We start from the raw sequence: 19,157 nt of genomic DNA, 5'->3' as shown, positions 1-19,157 counted from the left end.
GACCCTTGTACCCACCCCACTAGCAAAGCCTTGCTACACAAACCCAGTACAACATCTCTCCAGCCAAAGCTAGAATTGTTAACCCAGCCTCTTTCTCAATAGCTCATTCTTTTGTGAGTAGGGATCAGCTTGGAGCAAAATAATCTATGATTTTTCACTGTGATAAAGTGACAGACACAGTTACTTAGCTTGCTCCTCAGCCATCAAAAACAGCCTTACAATTCTCAAACCAACAGTCACAAGCAGAAACAGGAAAGGTGCAGTTTCATAGCAGCCATCAGCCTCTTTCTTGCTTGTGCATTAACTACAGTTGGTGCAATAGGCAGAAGAATCTCCCCAGAATGCTCTACACATACCACACATCACAGTATTTTTATGCTACAGACCCTTAAAAATAGTAAGTGTTAACAAGGATACTGTGGTACTGAGTTAAATAAAAATGTTATTAAATACACAGAGCATGGGCTCTCTTGACGGCAAACCAACACTCAGTCCACAGATCCTTAGAGATCCAACACCCATCAACTTCTGGAAAAGTGGAAAGTGATGGGGTGTAAAGTGTTCATAACCAAGCAATGCCAATCCTTACAAAGCAGCACTGATGATTTGTAAGATTTTCAATGTTTGGCAGCCTTATCTAAAAATTTTATACATGAAAATGTTCCATTTTGACACCACACTAAAACTGTTGTGATCCAAAAGTGAGGCTGATTAACTTAAGAAACTTCCTGTTCTTAAAAGTAAGGGAAAACAATTGTTCCTCAAGACAAGTTACATATAAATCATATTAAAGAATGCTCAAGGTAAATATGTTCACAGAACACTTGTGTTTATGTTTGTCTCTCTTTTTACCTCTAAAATCAAGGGGTATCTTGTACTATAAGGTGATGGGGCTTTAAGTTTGAAATTACTAAGAATGCCAATTTTGTTCTAATGATAACATATAGGACTAACAACCTCTCAGAATGAGCATGGGTGGCTTTGGCCTCAAGGAAAAGCAAGTCATTACAATGATTGAAATAAAAAAGAAAAATCTAGAGACAAATATCACACTGAAACTATACACACAGACAGAAGAACACGTAAAAATCTTGTGAGCAGGCTTGTCTTCCTTATCATTTTTTTAAATACAAAAATTTATGACTAGCAAATTTAAGATGCTCATCTCCAGTGTGCAGTTTGCTCAGTCAGTATGTATCTTGGAAATTCTCAAAATGAATGGTCATTTACAAGCACATGACCTAAAGAAATTCAGTTATTTCCTTAGGGAAATTCATGCATTTGGAAGTACTACATATATACAAAGAAATCACACACAGCATTCTAAGTGTTACTATTAGTCTACACATCAAGGCCTTTTCACCACTTCCACCACTATACTAAAGAGGCGCAAAACTTTTTATAGTACAATTTCTGATCAAAATGAGGGGAAAAACATGGGCAAAGGTAAAAGACTCTAAGAAAGTGCATATTAAGCCCCCAAAAAAATAATGCTCCAATTGCATCAGAGGTGAACACACAGACAGCACTGCTTTTTAGAACACCTCCTCCTTTTATTATCTCTGACAACAAAACTATTACCTCAATGAAAACATAACATAGGTGCTGGCAAATTTTTCTTTGGACTGCTGGTGCATAAAAATGGAACAATTGTAATTTTAAGGAATTTTGTGCTGGACCAAGCACCAAGAAAAGTTCAGTGTACAATTCATTTTTTTCTTAAGGTGGAGATAATTACTTTTAAAATATAGATCAATATTCCTATATATAGAATATATAGAGAATATATAGTCCCTTGATAGGACTATCAATAGGAGATGAACTTAAATTCTAAGAGAGATCCTTCATTGTTCCAAAATTCCAATGCTTAGCTATGAACTGACTGACATTCTGGCCAGAGATTCCAAAACAGGCAGCTTATACCCTGAAGACTAAAACAACAATCAATTTGCAGTCAAAAGAAAATGATCACATTATCAATTAAATGTAGTACACTGTAAAGCAATCCAAAGAGTGATGAGGAAGTCCCAAGAAAGTATCACATCAGTTGTATTTCTAAAATTTCATCAAGCACATGGAACAACCACTGTCAATGGAAAAGTAAAAAACACTTCTATTTTCTGCTTCTGTCATAACTGCACACAACTTGTGCTCCTCCTGCAGAAGACAAAGGATGCAGACTCATACAAAAAGTAACAGTTCATGGGACAGGTAACTTGCTTTTTCACATTGTTCTGAAAAAATTCAGCACCACTGAAACCTTAACTCTGAGATGGGATGCAGGTTTTTAACAAGAGGCAAGTAGCTGTTAAACAAAGCAGATTTTCACTGGCAGGCCTGTCCATAAATCCAGCTGAGATTAGACTGAGTCTGCCAACTGAAATCAATGCCAGACAGAGCACTACAGTCTTCTTGCTTAGTCTATTTTCCTTGTCCACACACATTCTTATGTGTTGTGCAAATACCATAAAGAAAGCAGTGTTTTAAGTGATACTGAGGGAAAAAAACAGCATAACTGATACAGAAACAATGAATGAAACACCAAAAAACTAAAAGCTCCATGTTTCGGAATTTCTGAAGGAACACAATAGGATTTAGCTCAGGTTCTAAACTAGACACAACTTAATCTAAATCAGTACACCCAACCCTAGCAGTTTTCTATTCAGCAAATAAAAGTCAAATTTTATGCCTTATAAACATAGGTGGGTTTTTTGATGCGAAAAAAAAAAGACATTTAGAAAGTGTAGAACTATCTTACCTTCAACATACGTTGGAAATGAAGCCAAGCTTTTTCTGGACTGTAATTAAGACAAAAAGGATTTCAAACAGAACATAGCATGCACAAATATGCATTAAAAATTTCTCCGTGCCAAAAAACCCCAAACTTTAATTAGCCATAGCTATTAGTAAAGACAGAACCACTTATTAATATTTACATTTATTATTTTCAAGCTCTAAGCACCTACTATGTAAATTCAATGTATTCCATTTGTGTCTATTTAGTAGACAATACGGTAAGACCAGACTTCACTTACTTGTTGGTCTTCACTAGTGCATTAATTATCCACCAATAGGTGCACTACTTTTAAGAATCATGAAATATGGAGGAAAGTACATAATACCTCAAAGATACTGGATTTTCCAACTAGAAATAAATGCATACAGAAATATAAAAATTGCACTTTACTGTTAAAATTCATGACTGAAACCACCCTTAACAAAATACAGTTATTCATTAGGAATGGTTTTAGATGTATCCTTCACATTAACAGTGCCTACAAAAAGCTTTCTAGATTTTAACAGGTTAGGGAGCAGCCTCTCCTCTGGGATAATGGGATTCACCATGACCTCAACTGGCTTACACAGTTTGGAGCACAAAAGCACATTTGGTAGCACCAATTACATAAATAGCAAAGGAATAAATAGGACCTTGACCTGTGCATGTAAATACACACACTAAAGTAATACCATACATCCTACTGGTATTTTCTGTGAAAGACTATGAGACTAACCCTTCAGATATCTGACAGTTACAACTTTCAGTGGGTAAGGTTCACCACTTTGTTTAATTAATAACATAAACCACATACAAAAATTTATCAAACAAAATTGTGTGTGGCACTATATAATTTGTAATGGATATACTGAAATACCCGCTGCTATCATAGGCAGGTAAGAGGATAGTTAATGAATTTATGACTGATTGTACTATCAGTAACTCCTCCAATATCATTCTATTAAAAGAAAATCTATACACATGATCAGAATAATGCATAAAATCTTCAATAATTTTAAGCACCATTCCAGATGATGTACGTAGAAACAGATGCCAAATTATTTTTCTTTGCAGCGGGCAACTTTCCAGGATCTGTGTACTAGTGGAAAACTCAGGTAAAACAAGAAAGGTGACAATTATGTAGCAGGTTGACTGACTTAACCCCAAGGAATATTTTCCTTTGTAAGATATGGCAAATTGATTTAACAAATAATATTTTTAACCAACGATGCATGTATTGCTACAAAACAAAATTTGTGAATTATAAACAAAAGGCATGTGACACAGAAAACTGAGTCTATGCAAGCTTTAAGTTCTTTTCATTCCCTATGAAAATTACTAAGCTGTTTGAGAATCCAAGAATCCTGTCCATCAGGTTCTGCACTAACATCAATAAAGATGTCAATAATCAATGATCTGCTGCTGCCGACACATTTAAGCTGCTGTGAGAACACTGACATGCCTTTCACATCTGTGGCTCTTTCACCACCTCAGATGAATGCTCCTACTGGAGCATTCCACCTATCCATATAGACTCCAACAACTGTTTGTAATAGCTGTTGATGTAGTGCTCAAGGGGCATTCAAACACTGGGGTCTGACATGCATAGAGCACAAATCCCCTATTAACAAGAGGCAGCTCACATACATAAATACTTTACAAAGGATATTTCTTTTTAAGCAGTGAAGAAAATCTTTGATACAGATTTAGCAACTGTTCAGCACCCTTAACTAGCAACTTAATTTTCAGGATAGAGTGGTGCAAACCACCATCATGTATATCTTTATTCTCACTCACAAACATAATTTTTCTTGTTCATTACCCAGGTAGAAAGGCATTCTACAAAAACCATTAGAAGAGTAAAGTAACAGGTAAAGTTACCAATAGGTGGAAACCTACACCTTTTAATTTTACATAGCCATGAATAATGAAACATCATGGTCATTAATATTTTATTACTTTCAATAATCTTGTTGCCATCTGCTATTATAAATTTATATTTAATAAAAATGTTTCTCTAAGACCTAAAAATCCAGAATTTATGAGGCTGTTTTATCACTTTTATTCTTGCATTAAAAATACTAAAGTGGGAATTATTCCCTGTCTGAGGGAAACTAATAGCCCAATATATTCTACAGTAAAACCTAGTTTACCACCTCTGTAACTTTGAGTAAGCACATCCTAACAACTGAAATCAACAGTGTTTTGTTTGTTTTCTTTCTTTGGAGAAGTTTGCTGATACCTAAAAATAGCTAAAATATAAAATACATAGTGATAAAGTGTGTAGCAAAGAATGCTGAAGGCTTTAATAAGCTAACATGGAGCAGAGGAAAAACTAAAGGCATGATCTATAGTTGAAAACTTCAGAATATGAAAGATTATGGGTTTCTTCAGTCTTTTGAAATTTTTCATTATTTTGTAAATGCAAATGCAGAGTGACACAATTACATACATCTTACAAGTTTTTCTATCCCTTGATAATTGCAAAAGTAAAAAGGAACAAATGGATTATTTGTGTTTCATTTTTAATCCTCTTATAGTAGATCAGGTTTTTAATTTTGGAAAATAACTCATCCATTGCTACCAGTAACAATATGATATTTTATTATGGCAGTTTCTAGATTGTTTTCAAGTTTATGAAAAAAAGGCAAATAAACCAAATTTTTGCAGATTTTTCTGTTTACAGAAATTTGGTTTATTTGCCTCTGCTATTCTATCCAAATCCAAATCCTTTTTCAAATTATTTTCTTTTTACACTATGAGCAGTTCTATTCATGCTTATTTTGTTTTGGTGGAAGTCCTGCAGCCTAAAGCACTACCAGGTAAGGGGAAAAATCCCAAACTATGTAGCTTTATTCTGAGAAGCCTCAAGTCAGGAATTGAATTCTGACTAAGAATCACTTGCAGGCCAGTTTCTACAATGGTAATATATTAAGCAGCATAATTTATTATGTAATAAATTAATTTAAGCCCTTTTTCATCTGGCTGACAAATACTCTTTCTTAGTGGATGGAAAAAAGGAAAAGCCTTCTTTGTTTTGTCTCTGCTACAGAGGGGATGTTGGCTGTTTGGTAAATCAGTACCCTGCAGCCTGTTAAACAAATTTAAAAATTTAGTGATAGCTGAACAGAGAGTCAGAAATGCCATGACAAAGAGTCTTCAGTACATTAGAAATTCACTCAGACAGCTAGGCAAGCAAAAGGTAAAGAAGCATAAGAAAGAAAAAAGAAGAAAACTGATTGCACAGGTACAAGGAGCAAGGAAAATTAAAAGGCATAAGCAGTATGAACCAGACTTGGCCTTTAAAAAGGTTTTACTCTACCTCTTTATTAGTGGAAGCCTCTGCTGTACTGCAGACATCCTGGTGATGTTGTCTGCTTGATGACTCAGCACCACGAGGTGAAGAGGAATCTGGAGATGGAGACTAGACATGGCAAGAAAATCAAAAGTTATTAGTGCCCGATGTAGAAATTATTCTTTCATTTTCTATATCTTATGCTCTGATATTCTAAGAAAGAGAAGATAAAGTCACTTAAGAGTAAGCTGCGATGGGAGAAAAGTGACCTTAAGCAGCACACAGGGATTCAGCTAAAGTTTATTTAGTTGTCAAACTGGGAGAAATGAATAAAAGACTGAAACTTCCCTGTAAGCACCCAGGCCCTCAGATATTACTAACATGAAGTGCTAAACTAATCTGATCTGAGCAGAGGAAGGTCACAGCAGTTGCCCATAAGGGTTATTCCATTATCTCAGAAAACAACTTTCATAAACTGTACAGAGTAATATTGATGTATTCAACAATTTATTAATATATTCAATGACAATTCAATACCAATGTAATCAAGGACTGGGATTCCTCAATTTAGATACAGTAAAGACTTGGAAAATATTCAACAGTTCATGCTGTCAGCTCAGTACATGCTCTTTAGATCAGATTTCCTCATTCTTCTCCTTTTTCCATAAACAATTCATAGAGAAACTGTCTATGTGATAGACCAACAAGTATCTTGATAAAGGGGAAGAATGTTCTAGGAAAGGATATTCTAATCACAGACAATTCCTAATGAATGCTGGTGATGAGAAAAAAAACTGTAGCAAGGTATCTGAAATACAGAGAAGGGGCCCTGGGATGAGGGTGTGACACAAGAACACAGAATGTGGAACTAAGGAAGGTGACCAAAATGGAAGAGTACAAAGCTTTAACCTAGCAGGCATTTCTAGAGGCAGATTTTAAGGAGATACCTAAAAAATATATGTGCCCAATCAAAAATGAAAATCCTCAAAAGGGAAATTTAGCATTTACCTACAGCTGGGTATTCAGCCCAACAGCCCTGGCATTCTACACTCTCCTTTAACATAGGAAGAATGCAGCTCTAGCTGTGCCAGCTCAACAGTTCATCACTGATGGCAAAACAAATCAAATGCTATTCTTATCTTTTCATAAACAGTATGACATAGCATTTCTCTGAGCCAATGAGTCATATCAGAAAAGGGATACATTTCCAGTGGTCTGAGCTGGCAGCAGCTCCACCCTCATGCTCTGCGTCTACTGCAGCTGAAAAACTGAGTTCCGTGAAATAGTCTACAAAAAACCCACAAAACCAAACCAGGAACAATAACTAAAACCCCCAAACATCTAAGTTTCTCTTAGCCTTCCTTAGATATGAAATGAAACAAAAAGACATAACTCCCTTCTCCACTTACTTCTCTTTACAGACATTCCTCTATCTCAGATAATAACTAAATATTAAAATTATAGTTAACTAATAAATGCTACCAAAGAGTTAAGAAGCAATTCTTTACAGATATCTCCTGTGTTAAAGAGCAGTCCCTGCATCTTCCTGTATTTTGAATCACAATTGCAAGACAGAAAATGATACGGCTGTGAAACAATCCCCAGAAAGCTGGCACATGATTACATCATCAGACTGAAAAATTACTTGCCACACAGAGCACGTGAGCAGGGGCTGTGGGAGAGACACAGGCTCCCTTGACTTGCTGTATAATTACCAGTCAAGAGTGTCACAGTGATGCAACTACACAAATGGGAACTCCTATTTATATAAGGAAGAGTTTTCAAGGTGCTCACATTCTTATTATTATACAGTATTTCTGTATTAGGAATAAATTTAAAAGGTGCATTATATTATCTATGTAATAATGGCATCTAGACATTGTATCATTCAAGAGCATTCTTTAAACAAGAAACAAAGAAATCAAGTTAAGCATAGTATGTGTAAGTGCACACACACAAAAGTGCTCTTTACAATGGCTGAAAACTCTCATATTCCCATACTGAAGGACAAAGATTAATGATTTCATTTAAACCAGACAATTAGCATTAAGAAGCTGCACATCATTTGAAATGTACTAGCAGTTACTCCAGTAACACTGTAAGTGCCTTTACTCAGGTACTTTTATCTATAAAGCATCAGAACCAAGTAATTACATGGCTTTCCATGCACTCGCTTTGAATGGCTGCTCAAATATGTGTTTTGCGTGAGAAAAACCCCTGAACAACAACAACCAAACAAACCAAGCCAAGAACCAGAACTACCAAATCCAAGTATCAAACATCTTACAAAGTCTGCTGCAAGACAGTGCATGAGAGCTGTCCTTGAAAACATTGGTACAGGAAAGTCCAGCCTTTGAAGAATTAACACTCAGTTCTCTTTGACACCAAAATGTGTTTTTAGAGGTACTGTACAAGGAAAGAATGCAGTCACAGCAATAACAAGAAATATTTTGATGGATCATAGTGGATAGATAATTTGCACACCTGCTCTAAACAAAGTCTAAAAAAAGGCTTAGCAACTGTTTCACTGCCATTTGTTATTAACAAAATAAGTTTTAGAAGCCTAACGAAGTTGTTATTAGAACAAACACAGTAAGGTCACATGATGCACACTGTTATTAGGCACAGAGATCTATCAATGGAATTAGATTGTTTTTACATGCAGCAATAAAAACGTGATAGCTATCCCTTTTTCCCTTGAATTTCTACTTACATTTTTCTTACGATACTCAACCTGGTACATCCAAAAATTCTCCATCTCCGTTTTGGAGTTGTTCGACTCTAACTAACATGCAACCCACTCCACCTGAGAAACCTCCCTTGCTCTTGTGCAGAGGGATTTAGTAACAGAATTTGTGAAAGGAGAGGATTGTGTTGCATCTACCCTATCCAGGTCAATCAGCTGTTTCCTATACAGCTCATGAAGAGACATGTAACTGACACTGAAACAGTGAAACTTATAAAAGCAGTGTTGTTTTATGTGCTTTTAGCAGCAGATCCTTTGAAGAGAGCACAGCTTGCCAGTCACATAGGCTAGGATAGAGGGGATGAAATCATAGAATCATACAGTCATAGAATCTTTTATATTGGAAGAGATCTTAAAGATTATCTAAATTTTACTGCCCCTGCCACGGACAGGGAGACTTTCCAATACACTGGGTTGCACAAAGCCCCAGGCAGCCTGGCCTTGAACACTTCCAGGGATGTGGCATCTGGATAAACTGTGCCTCACCAGTGCCTCACCACCCACACACTAAAGAATTTTTCATGGTATCTAATCTAAACCTACTTTGTCAATTTGAAGTGGCTCTCCCTTGTCCGATCGCTACATGCCCTTGTAAGAAGTTTTTCACTGACCAGCATCCCTAAGTCCTTACCTGCAGAGTTGCTCTCAATGAATTCTTCCAGTTTGTATTTGGGACTGCCCTGGCCCATGCGCAGGACCTTGCACTTGGCCTTGCTGAATTTCATGAGGCTCTCACAGGTCAGGTCTGCCTCTCAAGCCTACCCACATCCCTCTGGATGGCAACCCTTCCCTCCAGTGTGCTGACCAAACCACTCAGCTTGGTGTTGGCAAACTTGCCAAGCGTGGACTCAATCCCACCGTCCATGCTGCTCACAAAGTTAAACAGCACTAGTCATTTTTGTTTTGAAAAAGGTGGTTTATTCAGAGCATTTTTACAGCACCGTATGTGTGGATGAATCAACAAATGCTTCATAAATTTAGGATTCACTTAAACAACAGGACATTACTTATTTGTCACTAATGTCTACCTACAGGTATTATGGCACAGGTATGGCAAAGTCTCCTTGTACATTAGCTCAGGAGACAATCGGATAAAGTGAGAGTTTAATTTTTTAAAATTTTATTTATTTTAGAGATAGTGCTCTGAAAAGAACCCATAAACATTAGGAAAAGGTCAAAGCACTATGGAATCTTCAGGTCCCATACACAAGTATAGTTAGACGCATTCTATCATAAGAACTGCCTTTATCAGGACAACTATGGCAGTAAATCTCCCAGGTTTTAGGCCAACTATGTGACAGCAGTGTCCTCTGTCATTTGTACAGCTCAAATTCCATTCACTAAAATACAGACTGAGACCATAGGTTTTAGTAGCCATAAATATCTGTAAAAAATGAAGCTAAAAGCTAATGATTATTAGTTGTCTTTGTTGAAAATTTGTTTTAAGTACACTGCTAAAAATGGTGGGCTTGATAAAAATGATACCAACTTAGCACTTCAAGCATACCTGCAAGATGTGGCATAATCTATGCAATTCAATTTATAATTCTGACCTGGGGATTTAACTTTGTACTGTAGTTCTGGTATAACTGCCTCTGCACATACCCCATGCACTTACTCATCAGTTTACTGTGTGGTCCAGGACCTGCCCCCTATCAGTCTCTGCATACAAGACAGGAAAGATGACCTGAGACAAGGTTACTGGCTGAACCGCTCCTTCAGAACAACACATCTGATTAACTATTATAGGACCTCTCCATGGAAGAATTTCAGACAGCCTAAAGAGATTCCCCAAAAGGCTCCTCCTGCGCCCAAGACAACTGATAAGCACCATCTGTCATTTTAACTACCAGCCTGGGTAGTTACAATCTGAACTGAGGGGCTCTGACAACAGGCAACTGTGGGTCAGGACTTGGATCAGACAGCTGACTCATGCAGTTGCTGCCACAGAAATGACCAATTTGCTTATGGGTAAGACACTTGCTGGTAATCATGAGAAATTATTCCTGCCTATGCAGATAACATCACGTACTACAGTCTTATTACACATTTAACGAAGGAGATGTTTTGTATGTAGCTTAAGGTAAACCACAGCAATAGATCAGACATGCTGGAGTGCTGACACAGGATCACAGACCAACAAATGCAGTTTGGGAAGTCTTGGTTTGTGGAATTTTCCCTTATCCAGGTGATGATGTCCTGCAAAGACAGAGCCTCCTGTCACTTACCATCATCTGGACAATGAAAAACAATCCCATTTGAGAGATCAAACTCAGTGCTGGTTGCCTCTCTGGGTATAGATTTCCTTAGCCATAGTTTCACTTCAACTTCCCATGCAGTTTTATGTGTCAGTCTGAAAAAAAAAGACTGTGGATTTTTTCTGCGTGTTCAGAAGATTTTAACTACAGCAAGGGCTGTTTTAGTTTTCAACAGCACAGAAAAATCAAGTTACTTTCATCTTTCAATAATTTAAAAATGTAATCAAACAAAACAATATTCAAGGGGTTATGTATCCAGTTCTCACCATAATTTAAAAGCCAGTAATTCATCTGGCAGTGTTTGCCTTCAAGCAGACTAATTGCTAAATTTAAGCTTTCTTCTGTGTGATTGATAATGCTCTGTGTTTTACTTTGCTTTGGTTCTTTACTGATTTTTGGTTGCGGCATTTGGGGCTTTTTTCTCTGCATAAACTTAAGTCTGGGTCTCTCATAAATGATGGAAAGGTGACCTATAGTTTGAGCACCCAACCAACAGTTTTAAAAGACCTACTCAGAAAAAACTCAACAATATACTGTCAATAAAAATTCATCTTCATTTCAATTCTTTCCTTTCTCTCTTTTTTCCCCTTAGTTCATTTATTACTGAAGCCTGCTTAATTATTTAAGACTTCTCCATTGCCTTTTAATAATACATTACTCCTGCTGTGAAAGAAGTGAAGCAAATTCATCTCCATGAAAACACAGAGGTATCAAAATTGAGAAAATCCTGCAAATGAGAATGCAAGAATTAAAATAAAATATACATAACCAAAAACAACAGAGAAGCAAAACAATGCAGCTCAGTTCTGTTCCACCTGGCAGACTCGTCTTCAGCTCTGAATTTCTACTTCACAAATCTAAACAACCCACATACGTGATTTTACTTTGTATTAGGGTTTATTCTAACATCCCACCACCTCAAATGTCTGCAGAGGAACAGAGATTATAAACACCAGTGACTGGGTTTTGCTTGCAAAACCAAAGTCTTGTCAGAAACAAATCATGTCCTGGACATAAATAAAACTTGGTTTTCAGATCTATTACCCCATCAATAACTGAACAGAGCTCAGAAAAAAGTCATGGTAATTGGTCCTCAAATGGACGATTTCTACCTCCAAGCCACTGTTTTCTTCTGATTATGGCAGAGTTAAAGCAGTCAGCCTGCTTCCACTCTGTTTAATTCACAGCTCAAAAAATGCTGCTTGACTTTTTGAGCCTTTCAATGCTTTTCTCAGTACGTTTTTGTGCTTCCCCAACTAAGTAAGCAACTCTTCTCAAAGCTCTGCAACAAAGATACTCTCTTCCCCATATACTTTAAATACCAGAATATTTAATCATATTTTGAATTATCTACTCCACAAAACTGTAATCCTTTCCACTTGAACATGTGGATGAACATTTATCCTTCAATCCAGATCCATGGTCTGGATTTCTATTTAGACTTTGAAACACCACAATTTCTGCAGTTAGCTAGGCACATTCACAGCAGGTTTCCAGTGGAGAATCTGACAAGAATGGTGAGCAAGACCTTGTTCAGCCTGGAAAAGAGAAGGCCTTGTGTGACCTAACTGCAGCCTTCCAGTGTCTGAAGGGTGCCTAAATGAAAGCTGGAGAGAGATTGCATGAAAGAACATGTAGCGACAGGGCACAGGGGAATGAATGGCTTTAAACTGAAAGAGAACAGGTAGAGATTAGATACTAGGAAAAAATTCTTTTCTGTGAAGATGGTAAGGCACTGGAACAGGTTGCTCACAGAAGATGTGGCTTCTTCATCCCTGGAAGTGTTCAAGGCCAGCCTGGATGGGGCTGTGAACAACCTGGTCTAGTGGGAGGTTGGAACTAGATGATCTTTAAAATCCCTTCCGAAACAAACTATCCTATGATTTAATGATTTTTTGAGTGAACAAAATCTCTCAATTTCACATTCATAAAACACAATCTTGTTCCACAAGAATCAACAATGCAGTTCCACAGCCTTTTCCATCATGGGTCACTTTCCTGATGCCACACTTCTTGCAGCTGTGCAGCTCTAACTGCTATTGTATTTGAAACAGAGATCTTCATATCCAAATGATGGTCTGCTTTGGTTTAAAAGGTTTCTGATAAACAGACTTGGGAAATATATGCCAATTGTACAGATGTCATTTGTGTGGCAAATGTTAAAAAATACTCTTGCTGTCTTTATTCAAAAGACACTGAGGATTTTTCAGCTTTTATCAAATACACAAGTACACCTTCCCCACAAACTCACTGTCCAGACCACCTCTGATTCAAGTGAAAGTGTGCATCATTAAACCAAGGCGCACAAGGTACATGGCAGCTAATATTCTCCATTGTTAAATATTAAACAGGTATCTCTTTAAACTATTTATTTATTCACAGAAGTCCGCTCCCTGCCTCCTACACCACAGGATTACCAGAGTCTATTACAGCAGAATTGTCCATGGGGAGTGAGCAATTTACTTTTCTCATACACCTTACCAAACACTTCTTTTCAGAAGAAATATCCAGGAATGACTGATAATCCTGGTAGATAAACTTGCGAATAAAACTGGAATCAGTACACACATATACAGTGATCTGTAGCCTTCTTACTGTCTCAGTCATTGCGTGTCAGTCCCAAACTATACCTAACTGCAGGCTAGCTAAATACCTCTAAATTGTTAACTTCTTAAAACAGTCTCTGGACACTTCTAAATGGCATCCTACCAAACATTCCACTGTGAATGTATTACCCAAATGCTTAGCACTGGGGAGTAATAGCCACTTTCTTGGGGAAAAAAAGCAAAGGAGGCTGTTGTACTTAATGCGCCTCAACCACAAATCATTCTTCTTGCTTCACTGGTCTCCAGTGGACAGCTTCTAGGTAAATAAAAAGTCACTGTTGTTTGTGTCTAAAGAAGTCTTATGAGTTTCAGTATCACATTATTAAGAAGGCAATATTATTAGAAATATTTTCAGGTAAGTTCTATCTCTGAAAGAAAATTGTTTAACACAATTTGAGGACAGTTTTCAAAGTAGACCTGCAAAATAACTGAAGGTAAAAAAGAACCCAATTTGCATTATGTATCTGTAGCAATTTGATACTTCTAGGGCAAGAAAATGGTGTCTGCCTGGAGGTAAAAACACTCACATTTCCAGGTCTATACTATAAATCAGACTGAAAAACATCTCTGGCATATACTGGTTACACTGAAAAGCCCTCATCTGAGATTCTGCTTTTTTCTTGACGGGGACAGAAGAACAATTTACAGTTAGATGAATGGGCTCCAACTACATTTTTATTACATTGACCACTTATGGTCACTTACTCAACACAAGCTGTTTTTGCCCAATTAACAGCTAAGCAATTCTAGGAATGCTGCCTTAAGAAAAGTAGACAGTTTTTGAGTTGCCATCTAAATTAGAGAATCCAGTAAAACAAATATATATCTCTTCTTCAGAGAAAAACAAAATTCCTACTCAGTCCCAAGTCCCTTCTACAAGTCTGCTCATCAATCTGCTATAGATTTTCTAAATTATTTGTGCCATTTACTTCTTCCTTCCAAGAACACAGATGCTTTGTACATCTACAACCATAATTTCTCTCTTTGATGAGCTATAACAACTGTCATTATAAATCACTGTTTTGATTTCAGCCACCCCTGAAAATTTCAGTCAGGTTCTTATCTGACTTGGTGCAAAAAAATATTGAATGAGGAATCTAATTTTTTGTGCAAAATGGGAAACTCTTTGTATTTCAATACCTAATGCATGCAGAGACCACTAAAAATACCTGTTTTGCTCACTATATGAGCATACCAGGCTGAGTCATATCAACACATCTCAGAAAAGTTCAATTCTGCAAGATGCACCTGGATTTTAGAGAGCAGGTGAAGCACCTTCAGAAGAACTTGGTGCTCTTGGGATCCACAACCTAATGTCACCAAGATCATCATGGCACTCTGTTATAATTAGTTAGGAAGCAACAGGAAGTCCTTTGATCCTCCAAGCAGTAACAGCATTTTTGGACAATATAGTAAACCAAACGTGTAGAAGAGAGTAATGTGATCTATTTGAAAATATGGACAGAAATAATTTTAGTTTTGTAAACTTCTGAAGTCAAAAATAATTCCACACAAAATAATCTGGGAAGATGTTCTTTCCTCACATGACTGCAAATCAACTCTGTAACATACATAATTTTAAAAATATTTTTTTTGCAAATAACTTTTGCAATACAGTTGTCTGTTTGGGCTTTTCTTAAGGTTCAATTAGGTTTCCTATTAAGAAGAAAGAAAAAAGCCCTACAACACCCCCCTCACTGTGTTTCCAACAGTTTTGCAGGAAAAATAAAATCTGGAAGCTGTATGTCTCAATCAGATTACATGTTTTTACAGCATCCCAAACACCATGCTCCAAAAATCTCTTTCGATCTGTAGAGTACCAGCCGTCCTCATTTTGAAGGCAGATAAACAAATCAGAAGCCTGTTATAGTATACCTGGCATGTGATCTTTTTTCACTATCTGAATTCCCTTTGCATTAACTGAGGTGTCTTGAATAGTTCCCATGCATTCCTAGAATGTTACAATAATTCAGTCTAAAATACCAAAATAACATACAATAATTTCTACTTCTGCTGTTCTTCAAAAAAAACCAACCTAAACCAAGCCAAAAAAATCAAAAGAAAAAAGAAAACCTGAAAACAAACAAACAAACAAACAAACAAAACCCCAAAACAAAAACAAACCCAAAAAACTCCAAGCAAACCCAAACAAAAGGTCACAAAACCCATTCCACAGCAATACAGAGGAATGGAGCAATGTTGGCAGGTACTTGCCCTTGAAATAGTAAGATAGGAACATGCAATAGATACTTTTTGGTCAGTAAATTAAGCCTCCCATCTCTTTGTATCAGGCATAAACTTAATCCATTTACCAGTTGTTTATGAGTTTACTATATAAAATAATGCAGAAAACTCATAAAACTTGTAGTAAAAATTAACTTAAAGACAGCTGGAACCCCAACCTGGTAGACAGCCCTAATCCAAGCAAAACCTCACGCCAAAAGCACACAATTTCAGAAATGCTAATGCTTAAATCTGAACTCCCTTCAATACTCAGGTTGCTGTAAATAGCACTTTACAGAGATAATGCAATACACTGAGTTCTAGACACTGCAAGTTGACATGCAAGTTTTCTAGAATATGGATCTGAATTATGATGTCATCAAAAAGAATATTACCAGATTTCTGATAGAACTGTTGGGACTGTTACATGACAGAACATGAAACCTAGAAACTTAAGAGTTAACAAAAGCATACAAAGATAAGACGGTAGAAAACTGCTTGGTTGCTAATCTAAAATATATTATGGCAGTAGAAACATAACAGCATTTGTTTCAAAAAAGACATAAAGAGCTTCATGTGACAAATTCTTACACAGCATACCTGGGGTCAGCAGTGTTGAATAAAAAAAAATCTGGCTACTTGATAATGCACATTTACTCCTCTTATGCTCTCCAGGGTACAAATTTAAAACAAAGCACTTTTTCAAGAATGAGACACAGAACGAAAATATAATGCACCCTCCCTCACTGCCATGCATGTCACAGTTAAAAAATTAGACACATAATCTGAGAAGTGAAAGCTTTGTGTACTCACATCCCCATCTAGTGGCCTCTGGTCGTCAGGATCCCTGGATGGACTGATGTCCTGTCGCATCACCCAGATAGGCTCCTTAGGTTCATCAGGGGTATAAGGAGAACGGATGGTCCTTGTCTTCACTTCCTCAATAGCCTCTTTAATTTCACTGATGGCCAGTGAAATTGCATCTCTTTTTTCCTTGCTGTACCTCTGAACAGATTCTCCCGAGCCAGATGTAACTCGAGAACCAGATGTTAGCTGGCCATTACTTTCATGCCCACCACTAACAAGAGCCTGGCCATGCTCCAAACTCTGCTCTGACTCTGGCATGTCTTCAGCTGCCTTATCTAAGCTCTGGGAGCTCATGCTCTGCTTCACCTCTGCCACAATCTGATCAATGTCCTCCTCTTGTTCGTAACTATCCATTCTTGGGTAGGGTGCAAACTCTGCTTCCTTTTCAGGGCTGTCAGACTCTCCGTCAGACCGTTCATCATAATGGTGAAGGCGGGCACCAAGTGCCTCCTTGCGGTAATTGTCGGCCTCCTCCCTCTCCCGCTCATACTGCTGGATGCCCTCGCTAACATCAAGATCGGGTGTGTCTCCTATTTCCTCATACACATGCTCCTGCAGCCCATAGTCAGCATAAGCCTCGGCATACTGTTCATCCTCTCCTCGGTGGAAGAGGCGATGTGTGTAGACGTAACCCGAGTAGGCTGCGTTCATGGCTTCCTCATGCTCGATGGAATGGAAATGTAAGTGATTGGGCAATGTTCGGTTACGAATGGCCTCACCATGCTCAGCCTCAGCATTCTCCGTGTACTCCTCGGACTCAGGCCTGTACTGCACTGCATATGCACTCTCATCCTCATTTTCCTGCACTCTCTCGACATCATAACTGTCCTCCACCGTGGCTATCACATCCCCTTCTGCAGTATCCGTGTGATTGTGGAAACCACTCTCAGTGCTGGCTGACCGAGCTAACATGCCTTCCTCCTCCTGCCCAGAGAGGCCCACGTGGCTGCTGTTGGTGTGCCTTGGGTAGCGAACAGCATACCTCTGCTCCTCTTCCACCTCTGGGAGCTCCAGGTCAGCTTCCACTGACTCACTCACTGCTCCGTTTGCTGGCTCTCCACTGATCTCCCCCTCAGGTGGTCCAACCAAATGGTTCATGGCAAATTTTGGACAGTAGGTCACTTATTCTGCTGACATTTTGTCTATCACAGCTGGAAAGAAAAAAAATTCTGACATTACTCCCAATAAAAAAAGTGGAGTTAATAAACAGAAACAACAAAATGCATCCTTCCTTCCCAGCAGACAAACATTTGACTAAGCTCTGCAATCAGGTAATAGACAGCACAACAGTATGATCTCCCATGCAAATGATCTCCAACAGCAGCAACCAATAACAACACTCTTGAGGACTGCACTTCCCTCTTCCATGGACAAATTCTTTATGGACGTATCATTTCCAAACAACCCCTTGGAGATACCTGTATGCACTGCAGTAGCATTGCAAAGACGCTGGCCTATGAGAAAAGATAATTTTTGCCAGGAGCTGAAATTTTACCATGGCAGAGATGACAGAAATATTTCACCTTTACTCTAGCACTTTCCCCACAGAACACTAACTTGGAGCAGAGGAAGGCTGCTGCAATGTAAAATAGCAGATTTAGTCCTGTCACAGGAGTCCAAAGTTACTCAGATACATGACCGCTATGCATTCAGGTGAACTAGTCACCCTATGCACATTTTAAAAATCAGTAGAAATTAAAATTCTACTTTCAGGGCACAGTACATCTGAAGCACCTCTTTCTTCTTCCTAAAGAAGAAGAAAAACAGGTGCCTCCTCTTCTTCTTCCTAGATACAATACAGTTATCTTCCTGGAAGCTACCTATAATCAGTTTAAGATGGCTTCCTCCCTAAAACATGGCAAAGACATTTCTAATATTCATAACCATGACTGCATTAAGACTAGTGGGGCATCTCAGCCTTGCCAATTGAGTAAAAATCTCAAAAGGTCATATGGTTACTAGAGAAGTAATAAAATAATGCCAATAATAAAAAATATGCAGGGAACAGAAAAAGGCCCATCTAGCTCAGAAAGTTTTGTTTTTATAAAACAGCTTCAGCTTTTTGGAACCTTGTCCTATGTATTTAAGATGCAGTGTCATAAAGAGGACATGTCAAGTCCTTTTAGCTACCTAAATGAAGCCACATATCCAGAAATAAAACACAGCTCTAGCTTGTGACTTACTGATAAGTACTAAAAGAAAAGGTCCCTATTGGAAGACAGCTAACTTGAAGAATCTATAAAAGCATGTGTCAACTGCCAACTAAAAAAACTAATGTGAATGTGAAATAGAACTTGGATCAAATCTAGTAAACTGAGGCAGGGAGGCTCAGGTGGCACTTTGCAGACTAAATGAGCTCTGTGCAGAAGAGCAGCAGGAGTAACTT

At 37.9% G+C, this 19,157-nt stretch overlaps 1 protein-coding gene across 1 annotated transcript in view; it reads right to left on the bottom strand.

Annotated features, from left to right (window-relative positions):
* APBA1 (amyloid beta precursor protein binding family A member 1) overlaps positions 1 to 19,157 on the bottom strand; it is a 79,973-nt gene that overhangs the window by 24,140 nt on the left and 36,676 nt on the right. The window contains exons 2-4 of the mRNA XM_058823298.1: positions 16,718 to 17,922; positions 6,099 to 6,200; positions 2,759 to 2,798 (exon numbers count right to left, since the gene is read on the bottom strand). Coding sequence (XP_058679281.1) covers positions 2,759 to 2,798; positions 6,099 to 6,200; positions 16,718 to 17,869 — 1,294 coding nt within the window. The 5' untranslated portion in view covers positions 17,870 to 17,922. The remainder of the gene's footprint in view (positions 1 to 2,758; positions 2,799 to 6,098; positions 6,201 to 16,717; positions 17,923 to 19,157) is intronic.

The sequence above is a fragment of the Ammospiza caudacuta genome, chromosome Z (assembly GCF_027887145.1).
Source record: "Ammospiza caudacuta isolate bAmmCau1 chromosome Z, bAmmCau1.pri, whole genome shotgun sequence".
Taxonomy (NCBI): Eukaryota; Metazoa; Chordata; class Aves; order Passeriformes; family Passerellidae; genus Ammospiza; species Ammospiza caudacuta.
This window is presented reverse-complemented; position numbering and strand designations above follow the sequence as displayed.